General features: G+C 42.7%; 1 protein-coding gene across 2 annotated transcripts; it reads right to left on the bottom strand.

Moving 5' to 3' along the window:
• Positions 1 to 252: 252 nt before the first annotated feature.
• LOC125233979 (SURP and G-patch domain-containing protein 1-like) lies at positions 253 to 18,566 on the bottom strand. 2 transcript variants are annotated; one of them, XM_048140159.1, is made up of 12 exons: positions 17,924 to 18,566; positions 17,271 to 17,385; positions 16,275 to 16,457; positions 15,720 to 16,003; positions 15,257 to 15,423; positions 12,863 to 12,969; positions 12,151 to 12,264; positions 6,104 to 6,192; positions 3,791 to 3,875; positions 2,628 to 2,757; positions 1,277 to 1,375; positions 253 to 1,007 (listed from the first exon to the last, which is right to left on the bottom strand). In XM_048140159.1, the coding sequence occupies exons 1-11, from the start codon at positions 18,414 to 18,416 to the stop codon at positions 1,349 to 1,351; spliced, it is 1,794 nt and encodes a 597-aa protein (XP_047996116.1). In that variant the 5' UTR covers positions 18,417 to 18,566; the 3' UTR covers positions 253 to 1,007; positions 1,277 to 1,348. The 2 variants fall into 2 exon arrangements, with proteins under 2 accessions (XP_047996116.1, XP_047996115.1); XM_048140158.1 differs by lacking the exons at positions 253 to 1,007; positions 1,277 to 1,375; positions 2,628 to 2,757 and having other exon boundaries at positions 12,155 to 12,264.

Here is an 18,566-nt window from a genome sequence, read left to right on the forward strand (position 1 = left end):
GGATAACTCCATAAGGATACATTAACAATTATTCTTACTAATTTAATTACTAACCTACTTATTTTTGTACAAATTAGCATAATCAGGATACAAATATCGAAAATGTAAGCACCAAAAGTGGCAAGTGGTTTAGACTAAATAACGACACAAATATTTTTACCTGGATTAAAAACAGGAAGCGGATATTGCCGAGATGATACGATGCTAGGTAACTTCTGGTATGCTGCCAAAAGCGTTTAATAAAAGACGGTGTATGATGTATATATTTTATTAAAGTATGCAACAAATTGTGCTAAATATTTATACATACGGTAAGTATGATGCCATGATGAAGTAACAGCAACTTTGGGAGCTAAATTTCTAAATAATAAGAGATACAATACACATACAAGTTGGCTCCGAACAAAAGAATAACTACTAGTAACTTTAGTAATTGTACTTACAGACAAATACATTCTTGTAGTTACATGGAAGTATCCCAAATACTTAAACTATAGTAATATTATTTACGCAATTTCTAACAAATAGCTACCTACCACCCGTGAATTGAGACAAAATTATTACTTTAAAATAAGTAAACGAAACAGCATAGCCCGCGTTACTCCCACAACTGAGATCGAAAATCTAGTTGCTTCTCACTTTAAAATCAGTCAACATATTTGGCTGGGCTAAGGCCGATATTACACTAGATAGAAATATGATCATAGGTCTGTAGGTATGCCTTCACGGCATGTTGTCTATGATCATATTTTTACGATAGTGTAATATCGGCCTAAGACTGTGTTACATGTCAAAATATTTAAATAACCTCTTCTTAGGCTGTCGGTTAAATAATTTGTATAACATAGTTAATACATATACATATTGTTTTTGTACTTTTATCATTTCATGAGTCACTAGCTAATCGGTGATGTTATTTAATACGAACACGATCAAATTATAGGTAATTACAGACAAAATTACTAGAAAATAATATTATACATATTAAGGTTTACTGTAATCAGAACAGAACTTGATGCAATCCGTGCAATGCTCTTACCAATTGAGCTACGGAAGCCACGCCGGACTTCGCAAATCTTTCCATGCCTATCCTTTTGTACACACGTCTTGAGGTGACGTCTAATATTTTCGTAGCTCAATTGGTAAGAGCATTGCACGGATTGCAAAAATGGTGCGGGTTCAAGTCCCGCCGGAAGCGTTAATTTTTCCATTTTTTCCTTTAATATAAAAATGTTTAGAATCGTTAGCAGACGTTTCTGCTTAATAAAAATTAATTTTGATATATTTTAGTTTCGTACCAGTAACATAACTGTTTAAGTTTTTCGAAGTTATATATATAGCTATTTTCTTAATAATATGGTCGCCGAGGATTATTCTGTAACAAACGAAAAATATCGTATAAGCAACAAACTTGCATTTTAAATTCTTATAGTGGGTATTATATTCCTTGGTTCTTATTATAAAGTGCAATTTGTTCATGTTTTTTTTAAATCATATTAATACTATTCTTTGATTTAGTTTGAATAACATGCATTTTATGTTTAAATGTAAACCTTATTCCATACCAATGCAGTTACGGCATAATCATTACTACTTCGGTATAGCGCCATGCGCCATCTAGTATAATATGAGCTCTCAAATTAGCGGTTAGGGTGTCGTATAAGATACTGATATTACTGATATGATATACTCGCCGAGGGTCGAAAATGGTAAGGTTGGCTACATGTGGTACGGATATAGAATTAGACTCACCAGAAGGTTGGGTCTAAAGCAGTAAGCGAGCATCATACGTAGGGCATGCTCCCGGTATTTCCCGGTTCTTGATTTCCCGGGAAATCCCGGTAATTTTATGGTGGCGAAAGAACCGGGACAAACAATTAGGAAGCGGTGCTCCCGGTTCTTTCCAAAATATTTTTTAAATTGTATTTGCATTTCAATTTGTGCGATGTCATTTTTAGTATTTGTAAATAATTAGTAAAGTTGAATTTGACAAGATAAACATGATATTTTAAATCGCAAATAGTGCAATTATAGCAACATAGCTTCCAATCAACTTACTTCCAATCCAATGTGCTTATTCTCTCAAAATACACAGACGGACGGACAGAGTCGCGACATAAAGGTTCCTTTTGATTTTTTTTGGTATGGAACTCTAAAAATACTACGAACCGGGAAAGAACCGGGGGCTCCCGGTTCCAGTCCCACTTAGAAGTCACGGGAAAACAACACGTGGGAGCAGAAAGCGCCTAGCCCCATGTTGGTTGTGGTACTGATGTAGATTCACCAGAGGGTTGTCAAACCGCGTAGAAGGAAGCCCCTAGGGCTCTAGGCACAGTATAATACAAAGTACTATAATACAGTATGGCCACTCCCGCTCCCCGCTGAAAGTGCCGCCCACCCCCTCTCGGTTACCTCACAGTTACCGCCAGTCAAAAACGCGAACAATCGACCTGACATATTTCAGTCATACAAGCATAGGTACGCGTTCACCTACACAAGCTTAGACTATGTGCTAAGAACGCGCCTCTTTCATATATATTTGATCGCCAGTGTCCGAGGTGTGCTCTAGGGTCATGTTAGTTGCGGTACCTACAGTCCTTACAGATATAATATAAATATAGACTCACCAAAGGGTTGGGTCGGAACCGGTATGCGAGCATCATCCGCTTCCTGTAGGCGTCGAACTCGTCGTCATCAGGAGACACGCCGTCGGAGGAGGCAGCGCCTAGACCCATGTTTGCGACCGGCTGGTTGGCCCTGTTACACAAAGCCGAAGTAAAGTGACCATATACCGTAATATCATCTGCAGGGTTAACACATGATTGCCGCGAGATAGACTACCCATCCTTGTCATTAATACGATTAGAAGACGTGTCATCATGTGCTAACAGTGCATAAACTCACTGGCGAAAATATCATACAAAAAGAAGGCTGCATAAATATCTGACGCGCTCTTATGGCTCTAGAAATAAGATCGTGTCAGATATTTTTGCGGTCTCCTTTTTGTGCGATCTTATTTCCGGTCACTGTACCAAATTCAGGTGAAACGTAGAATTGAAATTATCAAAGTGAAGGTCCTTTCATCAGTCAATCTCTTTTGGAAGACATTCATTCTGAAATCAGCATTGTAAATAAATAAATAAATATAAATAAATAAATAAATATTATAGGACATTCTTACACAGATTGACTGAGGAGCCCCACGGTAAGCTCAAGAAGGCTTGTGTTGTGGGTACTCAGACAACGATATAATTATATATAATATATATATAAATACTTATATACATAGAAAACATCCATGACAGGAACAAATATCTGTGCTCATGACACAAATAAATGCACTTACCGGGATTCGAACCCGGGACCGCGGCGTAGCAGGCAGGGTCACTACCGACTGCGCCAGACCGGTCGTCAAACATTGTCCTAAACGCTACCAGAGTACAAGTAGCGACACGAAAGTTTAGCGCTGAGTAAAATGTGGAGGGGAATAGCTGCGCATGGGAACGCATACCCTGTAATTTCCAAGCCCTGTAATTTCCGAGCTCATATAACCCGGCAAAATCAAATCAAGAGTACCTAAGCCCATTTATAATTTTAAAAAATCCCTGAGAGACCTGTTTTTGACTTCTGCGCAATAATGATTAGCACTAAACTTCCGTGCCGATACTTGTATCTATTGTAATTTTAGATGAAAAGAACCTTATTTTTCCTTAAATAAAGGGCCCTTCTGAGATGGAAAGTCATATTATGTCTTCATAATTACAGGTATAATAAAAACGAGAGTACGAACTTGTTGATGGGATCGACGATACCAGTGCCTTCCACGCCGAGCCCCTGGCCCTCGGTCCAACCCAACTTTTGCAACATTTTGAAACCTGTAGACAAATTGTTAACAAATACAGTCCAAATAAAGGCTAGGGGAGTCCAGCAGCCTAGCCATGATGGGCAATTCCACGTAACTGTAATGTAAGTGACCACTTCATTGCATGTTTTTTTATTTATGATGCAAATTGAAGTCTTAATTTATCTCTAGATAAGCCTACTTTTAATCCTTAGATATATTGATATTTAAATTAGCACCATGAATAAAAAATCATGCAAATAATTGGTCACTTACATTACTCTGTTACATGGAATTACCCTGATGACAATCGTATAACGAGAAACGCGAAACAAATATAAAAAGTGTACTGGCATGACGGATGGCGCTACGAAAAGTCAGATAACTATCTTCATTCATCATTTAAGTTGCGGTTGGCATTTTCTATCTACGATTATGTCTTGATATTTCTTAAATCTCGATGTAAATATAATTATAAGTTCTGTAAATATAGTTGTAAGGTCATTTTATTTATATCTCTATAATAGGCTGAAAGTGGAGATACTTTTATAGAAAAAGATCTTTTATGTACACCTATTTTTTGACAAATAAATATATTTCATTTCATTTTGGCTAGACCACCTAAAGTCAGCTTCGTTTTTGAAAACACCACGTCCTTATTACAGTATTTACTGTCACAAGACCATAAACCCATTAAATGCTGGGATATTTCGTCAGTTTGTCAGAATTTTGTATTTGTATCATTCCAAAACATTTCTAAAGCGTGACGCGCATCAGTCGTCGTTACAAATAATAAACACCTCATTCACAAATTGAATTCATTTTGGCACGCATAGCTCACAAGAATGCACAATACAGTGCCAAAAGTGTAAAGTTCTCTGGACAAGTGCACATGTCACAGCAGGTGACTTATTGTACGTCCCAGTGTATGGGTTGATAAGCGTATCCTCTATTTTCAGACTTAAAAATGTACTTCCGACTTTTCGAATTTTTAATATCGGTCGCAACGGTTTCGAATCCTGGTAACCCAGATTAATCATTCGTACAAAATATGCAGATAAAGGCATTTGTATTTAGCTCTCCAGTGTGTTTATTTTTGAATTGAGATATAAACTCATATTGTAACACTTACACCAACAAAAAAAATCTGAGCACGACTGTAATACTATGAGCACATAAGCTTGTTAACATATCAATACTTAATATTATAAATGGGAAAGTGTGTGTGTCTGTTTGTTTGTCCGTCTTTCACGGCAAAACGGAGCGACGAAATGACGTGATTTTTTTAAGTGGATATAGTTGAAAGAATGGAGAGTGATATAGGCTACTTTATGTCTCTTTCTAACGCGAGCGAAGCTGCGGGCAAAAGCTAGTAAAAAATAAAACGGCATCTGCGTCGGAATACCGTCTCGTGCGCTCATTGAAACTGCTCCTCGATATGGAGCCGAAACATGTCGAGCAACCTTGGACTCTGTATACGTGAGTAACTCGCACTACGTCGGGACCAGAAACCGGGTGTTACCTATAAGCGCCCGCTGGTATGGCGACCACCCGCCCAGCGGGTTGTCCGACAGGCGGCATCTGAGCATGGTTCTTGGTTGCTAAAGTCAATTTAGTGTTAATATAAAAAAACTGTTTTCATTACATTTGCTGTTTAAAGGTCTCATTGCGTCTACGTGTACTGAAGAATAATGTACTATTTTATTCCCAGGGGGTAATGGATTTAGTTTTAAAAATTAATACAATCCGTACAATACTTCAAGCAAAGGATGTTTCAATGAGCCAAGTTTTTTTTTTTGCACAACTAAAATTTGACTATTAAGCTATAAAAAAATATTATATGGTTTGAAAAATGCATTTTATTAATGTTTTACAATTATTTCAGTGTGTTTTACATTTATTTTGTAAATTTCACGTAGATAAATCGTTATAATTTGCAATCTGGCAGGAAATTGTGACGGCCATCTTGATTTGAGCTTGACCGCGTTGCCATAGCAACGAGCAGTACAACACCGCCATTCATTGAAGGTTTTCCTTATGATTTTTTTTCTCTGTGTTTTCCTCTCAAATGTGATGAAAAACATTGTGTGTCTCATGAGGTAAGGATTTTGTAAACTCGTGTCTATAACTCTCTCCAGCCTGCGGCTGTCGCGAGTTTTAACACTCGTTGACAAAATCCCCCTTACCTCATTGTTGCACAATATACTATTATGCGTTCATTACTTGATACTAATTTCCTATCTGCAATTTAAATTAGCTTACCAACATTATCCTCTTTCAGTTTAAACTCTTTGTAGTCGCTCAAGTCTGGTTCCTTGCCCGTTTTCACGGCTGAATATTTCTCCATAAATCTGAAATTTGTTTCGTGTTAAAGATGCAATTGGTTATAACATTTTGAGAGATATTGCCAAACTTGCCATTTTTAGGGCCAGTTGCATCAACCACATTTGACAGACACATCATCGTCATGCAGCAGACGTCTATGGAACTTCCCATACAGTAAAATTTAATATAAAAATTTTACCTTCCAATAAAATTTGTATTATTTTGCCTGGTATATCCGAGGTCTTTATAGAGAGTACGTCGTAGACGTCGCATCGGACCGATAGATGGCGCCATCGTTCGTTGTAAGTCGCTCCGGCGTCTCACCGCCGCGATGTTGGTAGTCCCGTTTTTCCCCACCTGCAACACAAGGCCCCCCGCGCCCCGACTCGCCACCAGCCACCCTCATTGTTGAGGAGAAGTGCCGACGGTATATTAAGCCTACCAGGAAGGCATCACTCAGACCTCGGATATACCAGGCAAAATAATACAAATTTTATTGGAAGGTAAAATTTTTATATTATTTGTGCCGTTTGTATATCCGAGGTCTTTATAGAGACCTGTTTATTATCTCCTGGTGGCGAGTCAGCTGGCGCGCAAGCCTTTGGTAGCCCTATTGGCATAGCATAGAAGAATAAGTGAATCAGTTGAACCGATTTGACAGATGTATCAGTCGAAATAGCCTTCGATCTGCGAATATCTCGGTGCCAGAAACGCATAAAGAGATTTTCGTGATGACGTTTAGCTTTAGTCAGCGAATAGTTAGAGAAATGACATTATTATACATCGCAGATCAAAACCAAAAAAAAAAAAAAAAGATGTAGGCGAGGCTGACTTGAACAAGATACAAAAACCTTAGATACACTATTATTATTAACAGACACGTTATTTTATCAGGTTATAAACCCAATTTCAGACACAAGTGTGGAAATTAACTGTAAAAGTAGTGTAACTATCTGTACTGTAGCAGGGTAACGTAATTGATACTGCTTTTGTCAACCCTTCGTAAAAATTATCTAAATCAATATTAGCTTTGATATGACTATTTAAAGTCCAACGTCTTACGTCCATATCAAACACAGAAAAAGGTCATCACTCACGTGCCCAAGGGCTATTTGTTACAATACTGGTATTTTCGATCAGACTATTTCGCGTCAAGCGAGCGCGGTTGCAAGCGAGACTCCTGAACTCTGAACTCTTTTTAGTGAGGGCATTTGAGGATACCGATCGCTCGGTAAGACTAGCCTAGAAGATGAAAAGTACGAGCGCTGTCGATTGCTACTACACTGGACGGAGGTATCAGTCGATTTCTTTAAGTCAGTCATTGACTCTTAGGGTAATCCATTACCTAATCCAAAACCCGATGCGACGGATTTCTACTTCGTGCAATGAAGGTCGACAGAGTAGACTGAGAGGTGGAGACGTCAGTGTCGCATCGCTGGTGGTTGCTGAACACGTCGTGGTAGCAGGTCAAGGGGTGAATTTAACACCGCCACACATGCGCGCTTTAAGAGCGTAGGCGGAGCGCAATAATGGCGGTGCACCGCACTAACGCTGGCGTTGCGCCCAGTGGGCGCTAGCGGGAACGAACGAGCGCTGATAGCGAGCGCAACGCGCGCGGGACGCGAGCTGAATGCACGCGCATTCAGCGCGCTGATAGCGAAGCGGAATGCGCTTTATGTGTGGCGGAGGCTTAATACGTACCGTTGTACGGTGTAATGCAGGGCTCTCGCAGACGAAGAGGTACGATGACGGGCGAAGCAGAAGAAGGCGAGGTCACCGAAGGTCACTTACTTGGCTCCCAGGGGGTGCATACTGACCTCGTACGACAGTCTGTTGGAGTCAGCAGTTACTGTCGTAGTTACTCGTAACAGAAGAGATGTAGTCCTGCCATCGTACAGCATAACATAACATACAACTGAACTGTGCATAGCATATAGTGCTATGCGAACCTTAAGCCGGCTGCATGTCACTTCAGTCGCCAGCGCCACCGCCTGTTGAAGATTATTCTCCATCGGAAGAGCTTTACTTCGTACAATGTTCCGATTATTGAAGGTCTTATCGGGCTGCAGATGCAAGCAAAACAGGGGCGATTGGCCTACAGCTATCGGCAGCTGTACGAGGTAATGCTGGAAACTGCAGCGGTGCAACCTTCCTCTGTAGACCACGAAAGTTGTGAAATTTATGAAATCAGGTTCTACGATCGAATCAAGCACTATATTAATTGAGTATAGTCGAGCCAGATGATAACTACTGAAGTACTCCTGAGTTCCTGGCCCCTTTCGCTTTGAGCTGGAATCTGAAGTTCACTAAGGCGAAGCAGGTTTATTTTTCCCAATTTGTTTATTAGAGGCTCGGCGAATAAGTTAATCTCTCGAATGGACAGGGGGCGCCACAAGCCTCCGGGAAATCGTCGTGTACTTGGAACCCCCGCGGCCAGATTGCCGATCGGTTTTGGTGTCCGCCCGGTAAACAGACGCACGCTCAGGATGCAGGACGCTGGCTCGAATTCAGATCTGGACATTCTGAAAGGGATTTTTTTTTTTTAATTCCGCAAACCTTTACGATGTCTTTGACCTACACAATGAGCGATGTACAGGAATCACAGGGTCTTCTCGCGAGGCGCCTCTCCGATTAGATAGCTCGCGAACATCGTCAGGACACCCTCGCAGCAGTGCGGCTCCTCGTCCGGTTATTGACGTCTTACCTCGTTCAACTATGGGTCTCCAAACCACGTTAGGACGTAGCATCTTAAGAATTTATCTGTTCTCACTTCGGCGACGGAGGAGTCCTTGGTCAAAATAGAGTGTAAATACAGTCGTACTTCACGGGAACTGGAAAGAGAAGAGTGGATACCATAGTGTACGGGATGTCAGCTGATAGCGGCGCCCGGCGTCACATTGGAGGGTAGTATCAGCCTGGTCAGCAACAGAGTCTGCAACGGTACCGTAGCAGACGGAGCCTGGATAGTCGTGGTCGTGGCACCATTGTAGGGGAAGACAGTGTTCGCGGTGAGCGTGACATCTTAGGCGCGACGGGCGTTATCAGCGTGGCGGCTAGCAGCACCAAGGGCCCACATCAGCAATCTTACCAGCTTGTCACTGCAGCAGACGCTGTTATGTTCGGCGGTCAGATTGAGACGGCCGTCGTCAGCTCGAAAGGCGTCTCGATGCCCTGTCGCGTCGCGCAGTATCGTGCTCGGTGGCCCTCTCGAGGTCGCCGCCGTCAGCGCGGGAGGCACCGGCGCCAGCGTGGCAGTCAGCTACATCGGTGAACAGCATCAACAGAGTTCGCGGCGTCGTCACGGCAAACGCGGCAGGAAAATTAGCGACGCCTTCGCGGCAGCCGCAGTATTGCGCTCGGTGGCGCGATGAAGGTCGCCGCGTCTGCAATCTTACCTCGTGCGATCGAGGCGACATCAAGGCGCCAGCATGAGCGTGTCGGCCGACGACACCGGTGGAAAACTTCAAGTAGCTTGCGGCGTTGTCACGGCAGACGCAGCAGAAGGATTGCGACGCCTGTGCAGCGGTTAACAGTATTACGCTCCGCATCACCACTGAGGCGCCAGCATAAGCGTGGCGGCCAGCAATACTGGTGGACAGCTTCGGCAGGATCGCGTCTCGCGTCGTTGTCACGGCATATGAACGCTCTACATCACCATCGAGGCGCCAGCATAAGCGTGGCGGCCAGCGATACTGGTGGACAGCTTCAGCAGGATCGCGGCGTTGTCACGGCAGATGAGCTCGCTGCATCACCATCGAGGCGCCAGCATAAGCGTGGCGGCCAGCGATACTGGTGGACAGCTACAGCAGGTGGACAGTCAGCAGGATCGCGGCGTTGTCACGGCAGACGAACGCTCTGCATCACCATCGAGGCGCCAGCATAAGCGTGGCGGCCAGCGATATTGGTGGACAGCTTCAGCAGGCTCGCGGCGTTGTCAAGGCAGACGCACGCTCTGCATCACCATCGAGGCGCCAGCATAAGCGTGGCGGCCAGCGATACTGGTGGACAGCTTCAGCAGGATCGCGGCGTTGTCACGGCAGACGAACGCTCTGCATCACCATCGAGGCGCCAGCATAAGCGTGGCGGCCAGCGATACTGGTGGACAGCTTCAGCAGGATCGCGGCGTTGTCACGGCAGACGAACGCTCTGCATCACCATCGAGGCGCCAGCATAAGCGTGGCGGCCAGCGATACTGGTGGACAGCTTCAGCAGGATCGCGGCGTTGTCACGGCAGACGAACGCTCTGCATCACCATCGAGGCGCCAGCATAAGCGTGGCGGCCAGCGATACTGGTGGACAGCTTCAGCAGGATCGCGGCGTTGTCACGGCAGACGAACGCTCTGCATCACCATCGAGGCGCCAGCATAAGCGTGGCGGCCAGCGATACTGGTGGACAGCTTCAGCAGGCTCGCGGCGTTGTCACGGCAGACGAACGCTCTGCATCACCATCGAGGCGCCAGCATAAGCGTGGCGGCCAGCGATATTGGTGGACAGCTTCAGCAGGCTCGCGGCGTTGTGGCGGGGGCAGAAGGTAGCCGCGCTGGTAGCCTGCGTATTGACGACTGATCACTAACGGCACGGCGCTCGCGTCGGGGCAGCAGCAGACATACTTACAGCGTCGCACGCGACGCCTATGCGGCGGCCACAACGTTGTTCGGCGGCACCGCAGAGATGGCCATCGTTAACGAGGAGGCAACTTCTACGCAACCTCGGCGGCGCCGACGCGGCGGACAACACTGCCGCGGTCAGCGGCGCTATCGCAGCGCTACAGTAAGTTTCGGCGCCGACACGTGGCTTGGGGCCTCCGCACCGAATCGGAAACCGAACATATTCTTTCTAAAATAATATGAATCTGCTCACCCATTCGTCGGAGAAATTCAAACCTCCTTGGAGCGCGGTATTCCTCCACCGCGCCCTCCGCCGCCGCCGCCGCCGCAGCCCGCAGGTCGCGCAGCACGCGGTCGCGAAGCACGTGGTCCCCGGAGCACGTGGTCCCCGGCGGAGCAACTTACCTACGTTACCGCTTATATTCTCGCGCGAAACTTTTAATACGCGGATAACACTTCCTACTTTAGTCTCGGAAATGCGAATAGTTTAAAAAGAAAACTGATTAACGGTAACGATTTTTGCAGCATGGAACTTTCTTACAAAAAAGTGGGTAGAATCATAAAGCACCGCTCGTTCATTTCTATAGTGAGAACCCCGAAAGACGAATAATGATCGCTAGCGAGGCATAGTATATCTCATTATTCAAGACGAACGAGCGCAAACTAAAAGGGAAGAAAGAATTGACGGATGAAATTGAAAAATTTCATAATTCCGAAACGTTATAAGCCACTTTTTAAATAAAAACACGAATAACTCTGGTTTGACCAGAAATAACAAGGAAATAGAAACTAAAAGATTAATTTCGAGACACCATGCTGTAAAAATGTTCGAACGGAATACGCGACAACCGGTCACTTCGGCGTTCGACGAAACAATGAGGGTGGCTGGTGGCGAGTCGGGGCGCGGGGGGCCTTGTGTTGCAGGTGGGGAAAAACGGGACTACCAACATCGCGGCGGTGAGACGCCGGAGCGACTTACAACGAACGATGGCGCCATCTATCGGTCCGATGCGACGTCTACGACGTACTCTCTATAAAGACCTCGGATATACAAACGGCACAAATAATAAACGCTATAACAGGTTTGATGCAACTGGCCCTTATTCCTTGTAATATTCAACTAGCAAACATTGGAGGAAAGAACGCATGTAATGTAAACAAGTTTTTTTTTAAGAGCATCCAATTGCTTATCAAATCAACTTTATGAATGACCGACATAGATGTTGTATATTAGAAGTCAAATTTCTTGGTACTCCAAAGACTATTTGAGTAACGCAAGATACACTCAAAACTATCAGTTAAAAAGTAAATTGCAGGTTTTTCGATAAGACGATACGATCGATATGGGAGTATTTAAATTAAGGTAAATTAAAAAGCTTACTTTTCAGTTCTTCTGGGGGCAAGAAGTCGCCAATGTGATGTTTCCCGGCTGCCTGTTTTGTGAGCTCGTCGGCCCACTTCTCCGTCGCGTACATTTCTTTTGCGCGTAACCTTTAAAACACAGCAATTATAATAACAAGAACAAGGAAGAATATGAGATTATAAAAGGGCCTAATATGATAAGATGTTTGCAAAAATTTTATTTTTGGCAAAAGCCGACTCGCCGACTGTACCTTTCTTTCAACAGTCACCTCCGAGACGTTTCTAAAAACCCCTTACTCGATGGGGTACGACGTTTCATGACAGTGTTCCTATGACCACCTTTCTGCTCCATCATCAGATCAGCTGCGTGATACCATAATATTGCATTTTCACGTGATTTATACATGCGTGCAAAATTTCAGCTCAATCGGAAACCGGGAAGTGGGTCAAATTTAGCTTCGACGTTTTGACGCACACTAACGTTAGTAACATTACTAACTAGGCAAGTTGAATAAAAGCTTGTAAAAAATGCTATCCTTTGATGACAGCTGAGTACGTAGATGCCTACGCTACATTATCAAAATCTGACCGTTGGATTATTCAAGTTCTTGAGTGTTTTTGGTTCTATTAGCGCATGATTAAATAAGTGTTTGAAATTTTGAATGACTAGAGTGTTTACGCTTCATCTAAGACGATCAATAACTTGTCTGTAATAAAAACAACCTACTTGTGTTCCCATGTTCCTTCCGCGGTGTCTTCATCACTGTCGTATTCGTACTTGTGCTTGCCTGACGCCGCCAGGCGTTCTACTTCCTGCCTCTTTTTCAACATATCCTGCAAACAATTATGGTAAATAAAAATATTAAAGTGGACAAAATACTGTCTCGGGTCACCAAAAGCGAGTTATGAGCCATCAGAGATAGAAAAGAACAAAAGATAGTCGCTTCTGTGTAAATAAAAGAGACGCAATGATAAAGATGAAATAAATCGGTTAATATTGTCTTCGGTTACCGCGATAGTTACTCATGAAATAAAACTATGGAAACGGATTAAATCGCGTATAATGTACGTTAATGTACGTTGTGTTGTGCGTTTTATGTGGGTAGCTTTTGCACATTGTAATTTTTCCTCAGTCACCCGTTGACCACGAATGCTGTAGTGTTCGAAACGTCGGGATGAATTGTAAATTCATTATACGCGATTTAATCCGTTTCCATAGTTTTATTTCATGTATAAATCGGTTGCTCACCCTTTTATTTACACGGGAGCGAGCGAGCGAGCTATCTTTTTCTTTCATTCGTTTCTATCGCGGATAGCTCATCGCTTACTCACTTTTGGTGGGACCATTGCCTAAAATTTAAATTCACGGCCTCTGGATATATCGTACCGTTTTGACATCTAGGTACCTACGTGGCCCAGCAGGGTTAGCACATGATTGCCGCGAGAGTATGTCGCCGCGAGATGACCCGTCCTTATGTCATTGATACAGTTAGAAGAAGCCATGTCATTAGGGCTTGCATTCCGGAATTCCGGAATCTCGAAATTCCGGAATTTCGGACAATTTTTCCGATATTACAGTTCCGGAATTGAAACACATAATCTCGAAAATTCCGGAATTGAAAAAAGATATATTTTTGGACGAAAACGTGTATCAGCCTGGTTATTTTACAAAACTACCACCGCGTCTATAAAAGATATGTAAATTCATTAAGTTAGACACTGCTCGGATTCAGGTAGTGCCTATTTTATGACCAAAGGGTTGCATCCAGGGCTAGTTAGAGCGAGATGGTGTAGTTTTAACCCGCTAATATTATACCATTTTCACTTTCTGGTTTTGCTCTCAATTGTTTTAGCTAATAGGTAAGTGAAATATATATAATCAGTTCAAAGTAAATATTTGTTGTAGAAAGTTGTGTCTTGTGATAATTTAAAATTACTAGCCGGGAGTTGAGTGTTATGCTTGAATACTGAAGGACAATTAAATATAAATAAATAACATTAGGTATAATATTATTTTAATAGCGTTATTTATGCTCAATTTATTAGATCGAACCTAAAATTTCAGTAATAATCGGTATTAAAGCGGCATAAACTCAAAATTTTCCTTCTTTTTTCATAGCAGTGAATATTTTAGGCATAAAGTCTTAAGTTCAGACGCAAATCGTAGTATTTGGTATTACATTCATTCACAAGCATAACGTTGTAGTTACTTTATACACTTTTCACAAAGACGTGTGCATATTTTACTAAACTCTATCTAAGTCTATTACCATTTACCACAAAATCAAAAGATTTGAGAAGCGAATGTATGGAAAATGATGAATATGAAAAGAATGATTTATTTTTTTACAAAAAATTAAGGCGTACATGTAGTTGTAGGTACCTAGGAATACATCATAAAATCTGTCTTTTTGGGCTAACTTGGATATCTTTTGTCCCTACTCGAGTCTGATAAAGGTAATTCAATATTTCTTTTATTACAGTTATGTGAACAAGAAGTTATGCCATTCTTATAAATTATTACTTTTATATTATTTCGATGCTCAATGGATAAAAAAATAACTTTAACGTTGACCACTATCAGAAAACTGGCACTAAAACCTCGTTTGAATCGTTAACTGTAGTTCGAAATACCTTGCAAGACCGATTTTGACACAAAATGGGCTTTCCTGTAAAATTACTAAAATGAAAATTTCAGTGCTATATGCCTTTCAGGTGGCGTTATTGTCTTAAACGTCGATTTATAATAAATTTCAATTTAAAATTGTACTATTTCATCAAAAACCCACCAGAAAACCAAACCAAAAAAAATTGTTCAATTCCGGAACTAGTTCCGGAATTCCGGAATTGAAGTCCAATCTCGAAAACCAGTTCCGGAATTGAAAATCGTCCGATATTGCAAGCCCTACATGTCATCTATCTCGCGGCGACATACTCTCTCGGCAATCATGTGCTAGGCCTACAGATGTCAATTGTTTGCGCTATAGCGAAGAAAATCATGTCTCTCTGTAGGTGTCGCACGAATTTGAAAGAATAATAAGAGAGATTACCGTTTCGTACGCTACGGCGCAAACGATTGGTACACTGGCTAGGAACCCGTCATTAGTAGTTCAAAACTTACCTGGAACAGCAGATTGAGTTTGAAGTTGTCCTCACACTTCTTCCAGTCCTCAGGGCTCAAGTTCATCGTGCCATAGTTGGTCATGGCGTACTGCATTAGGGCCGGGTTGGCCCGGTTCACATTTGTGAGCTTTAAGCCGTCCTCTTCTACTTTTGCCAGCTTCATTCCTGTAACAGAATCAAAGGTAACAAATTTGTGACATGGACATCGGCAGCCGATGAAACCAGTGGCCCATTTCTCGAAGCTACAAGTTACAAGTGGTAGTCACTGTCAAATATGACAAGTTGAAAAGAGACTTCCACTTGTAACTTTCAGCTTTGAGAAATGGCCACAGGTCGCAAGCTAACATTGCAGAACGGAACAGGCGCCATACCGGGAGGCAAAGGAGGCCAGGAGGCTTGATATCCGCTACTAGACGCTCATCTTGCAGCCAGACTTCTTACAACAGCCTACTAATACATACCTGGTAGTGGCGGCATCGGTGGCATACCGGGCGGCATCGGCGGCATACTTAAAGGCGCTATACCGGGCGGCAAAGGCGCCATCCCAGGCGGCAAAGGCGCCACTACGCCTGGAGGCTTGATATCAGCTACTGGAGGCTCATCGCCCCAGCGAGATTTCTTCTTCTTGCGCCGTTCTCGCTTGATCTCAGTTTCGTCGTCGCTCTGTGAGCTAGCCGCCTCGCGTTTCATCGAGCTGCCTAAGTTGAACTGGTTCCAGGGTTTTTGGGAGTCTTGGTCGCCGAAACTGGAATAGATATACATGTTTTCGTACATTATGTTCCTACCTGTATGTTTAAACTTGGATGAAACAGAATTAAAGTTATTCTGGTACGAGTAGTAAAATCAACAAAAAATACCAAACCGCCAAAGATATCAACTGACAGTCGCCGTAACAAGCAACCTTTGTCTACAACGTTCACGAAGGCACTAGTTGCGTTCAAAGATTTAACTGACATTAGTAGACATTAAATAAATTTTAAAAAATCTTACAATTTGTCTGTGGCTATATATCTTACCTAAACTTCTTGTCTGCGGACTTGTAATCTTCATCACTATCATAATCATCATCCAAGCAGAACTCAGGCTCATACACATCCTCAGGTTTGACCTCCGGCTTCTTCTCCGGGTTGTCCTTCCGCATCTTTTCCACTAGCTCCCGGAATTCCTTGTACTCCTTGCAATTCGTATTATGAAGGAACCTGAAAATATATGAAACCTTAGATACTTGGTATAGAGAGAAAGGCCAAAGGATGTTTTAGATTAGGCTTACAACCTATAGTTTCAGTGCAACATTATAAATATTAGTTATTGATTATGTAGATTGATGTTTTTAGTTCTCTTATTTGATAAATAGCGATGTTATCACAAAATGACGAAATATATTTATATGAAAAACATGGTCCTATTCTGACAGGAAGAATTCAGTTCAATCAGCAAAATACTGTCCGAATTTTTTTTTTTTTAATTGCTTCTTTTATTATAAATTTAAATAAATATCATACACGAAAGAAAAAATGCGCGGGCGGGCGGGTGGTCTGGTGGTGAGGACGTTAGCCGCGTAAGCTGAAGACCCGGGTTCGATTCCCGGCTCGGCCACCAGTGGGCCCTAGGGTCGTTTTTTATTTCGTGTATGATATCTATTTAAATTTATAATTTATATATAGTAGTGTGACTACTTGAAAAAAGAACAAATCGAAAAATATTCAATAAAATTACACGTTAGTCAGATGTTCAAATAATCTTCAAATTATGTTAGTCTGGTGATAAAGAAGGATATGTCACTACATAGTCTCGAGGTTCTAAATGAATAGTTTATAAAGTACTGAAAAGAAATATCATCTGACTATTTATGAAAAGCTTTACTGTAGTCAGAAACAAAGTCTATTTACCAAATAAGAATAACTTCTTTATAACACTGCACCAATCACAGTCGATTGTAGAAAAATAATATAATAAAAAAAGAATACAGCACGTATCCTGTAGGGACAAGGCTACAGTGGCAAGAGTTTTACCACATATTTTGGTCTTGTGAGTGAATTGCCTTCAGGACATTTTCCCAGTGGTCGCCGTTCCGGGCGACCTCCGTGGCAGCGCGGAGCACCGACGGCGGCCAATCTGCAGAGGAAACTGCACACCACGAGTCAACAACAACGTCTAGTGGCCACGCCTACCTTGCCTAACTAACAACTCTTATCCTATATTCAATTGTGAAGTTAAGTGATAGGGTGGTCGAATTTAGAGAATTCTATTTTCAAGATTTGGTTGTCTCATGATTATGTTGTACGAACATTTTAGAGCAACTTACAATTGGCAGGAATTTGTCGACACATAAATGTTTTAAAAATAAGATTTCTAATTTGCGAGAGAGATCTTTTGACTGCAATATTGATTGTCTTCCCTGAGAACTGACTTTGAACAGGTTTGTATGGATGTATGATTTTAAATATTATGATCCATACAAAAGCCGACCACCCATTTTAACATGAGAATAATGGCTTTGAATAACTTGTAGTGGCTTAATAATGATCATTGGCTTTACAAATCCAACTAACAAAAATAATTTATCAAAAAGCTTGACTTTTGGCCAATTCATCAAAAATTTAAATGAAAAGAAGATACTATACTAATATTAAATTAAAAACGCTTATTCTGAAAACCATAATACCTTGATTTGTTGGTGATGCAGGTTCATCCTTGGGCGACGGAATGTGACTGAGCTGCGGCAGGGGCGGGGGAATGTTCTGCAGGTTCATCTCTGGCATTGAATCCACAGGTTTCGGTTCAGGGATATTGTGTAAAGATATGCTACTTGGAGGCATATTGCCAGGAGGCATGTTACTAGAAGGCAGATTGTTCGGCATGCTGTTTGGTGGCATCATATTTGGTGGCATGAATGGCATGTTGCCATTGCCATTATTGAAATTAGGGCCATTGGGACCGAATGGAGGGCGACCCATGAATGGCATGTTGCCATTGTTCATTGAATTTGGGGGCATCATGGAGTTGGGAGGGCCAGGAGGGCCTGGCGGGCCAGGGGGCCAGGGGGCCGTTAGGACGCATTTGGGGGAAGGGTGGGCCAAAGAATGGCGGCATTGGACCATTAGGGCCACACATGTTAGGAGGCATAGGACCGGGACCACAGGGTCCACCTGGTCCATTAGGACCCCAATTAGGAGGCATAGGGTAGTTAGGAGGGCCACCCATGAAAGGCGGCATAGGACCTCCAGGAGGCATAGGCCCACCTGGTGGCATTGGGGGCATGTTAGGGCCTCCAGGTCCCATCATTGGACCTGGGCCCATGTTCATTC

The sequence above is a fragment of the Leguminivora glycinivorella genome, chromosome 15 (assembly GCF_023078275.1).
Source record: "Leguminivora glycinivorella isolate SPB_JAAS2020 chromosome 15, LegGlyc_1.1, whole genome shotgun sequence".
NCBI classification, from domain to species: Eukaryota; Metazoa; Arthropoda; class Insecta; order Lepidoptera; family Tortricidae; genus Leguminivora; species Leguminivora glycinivorella.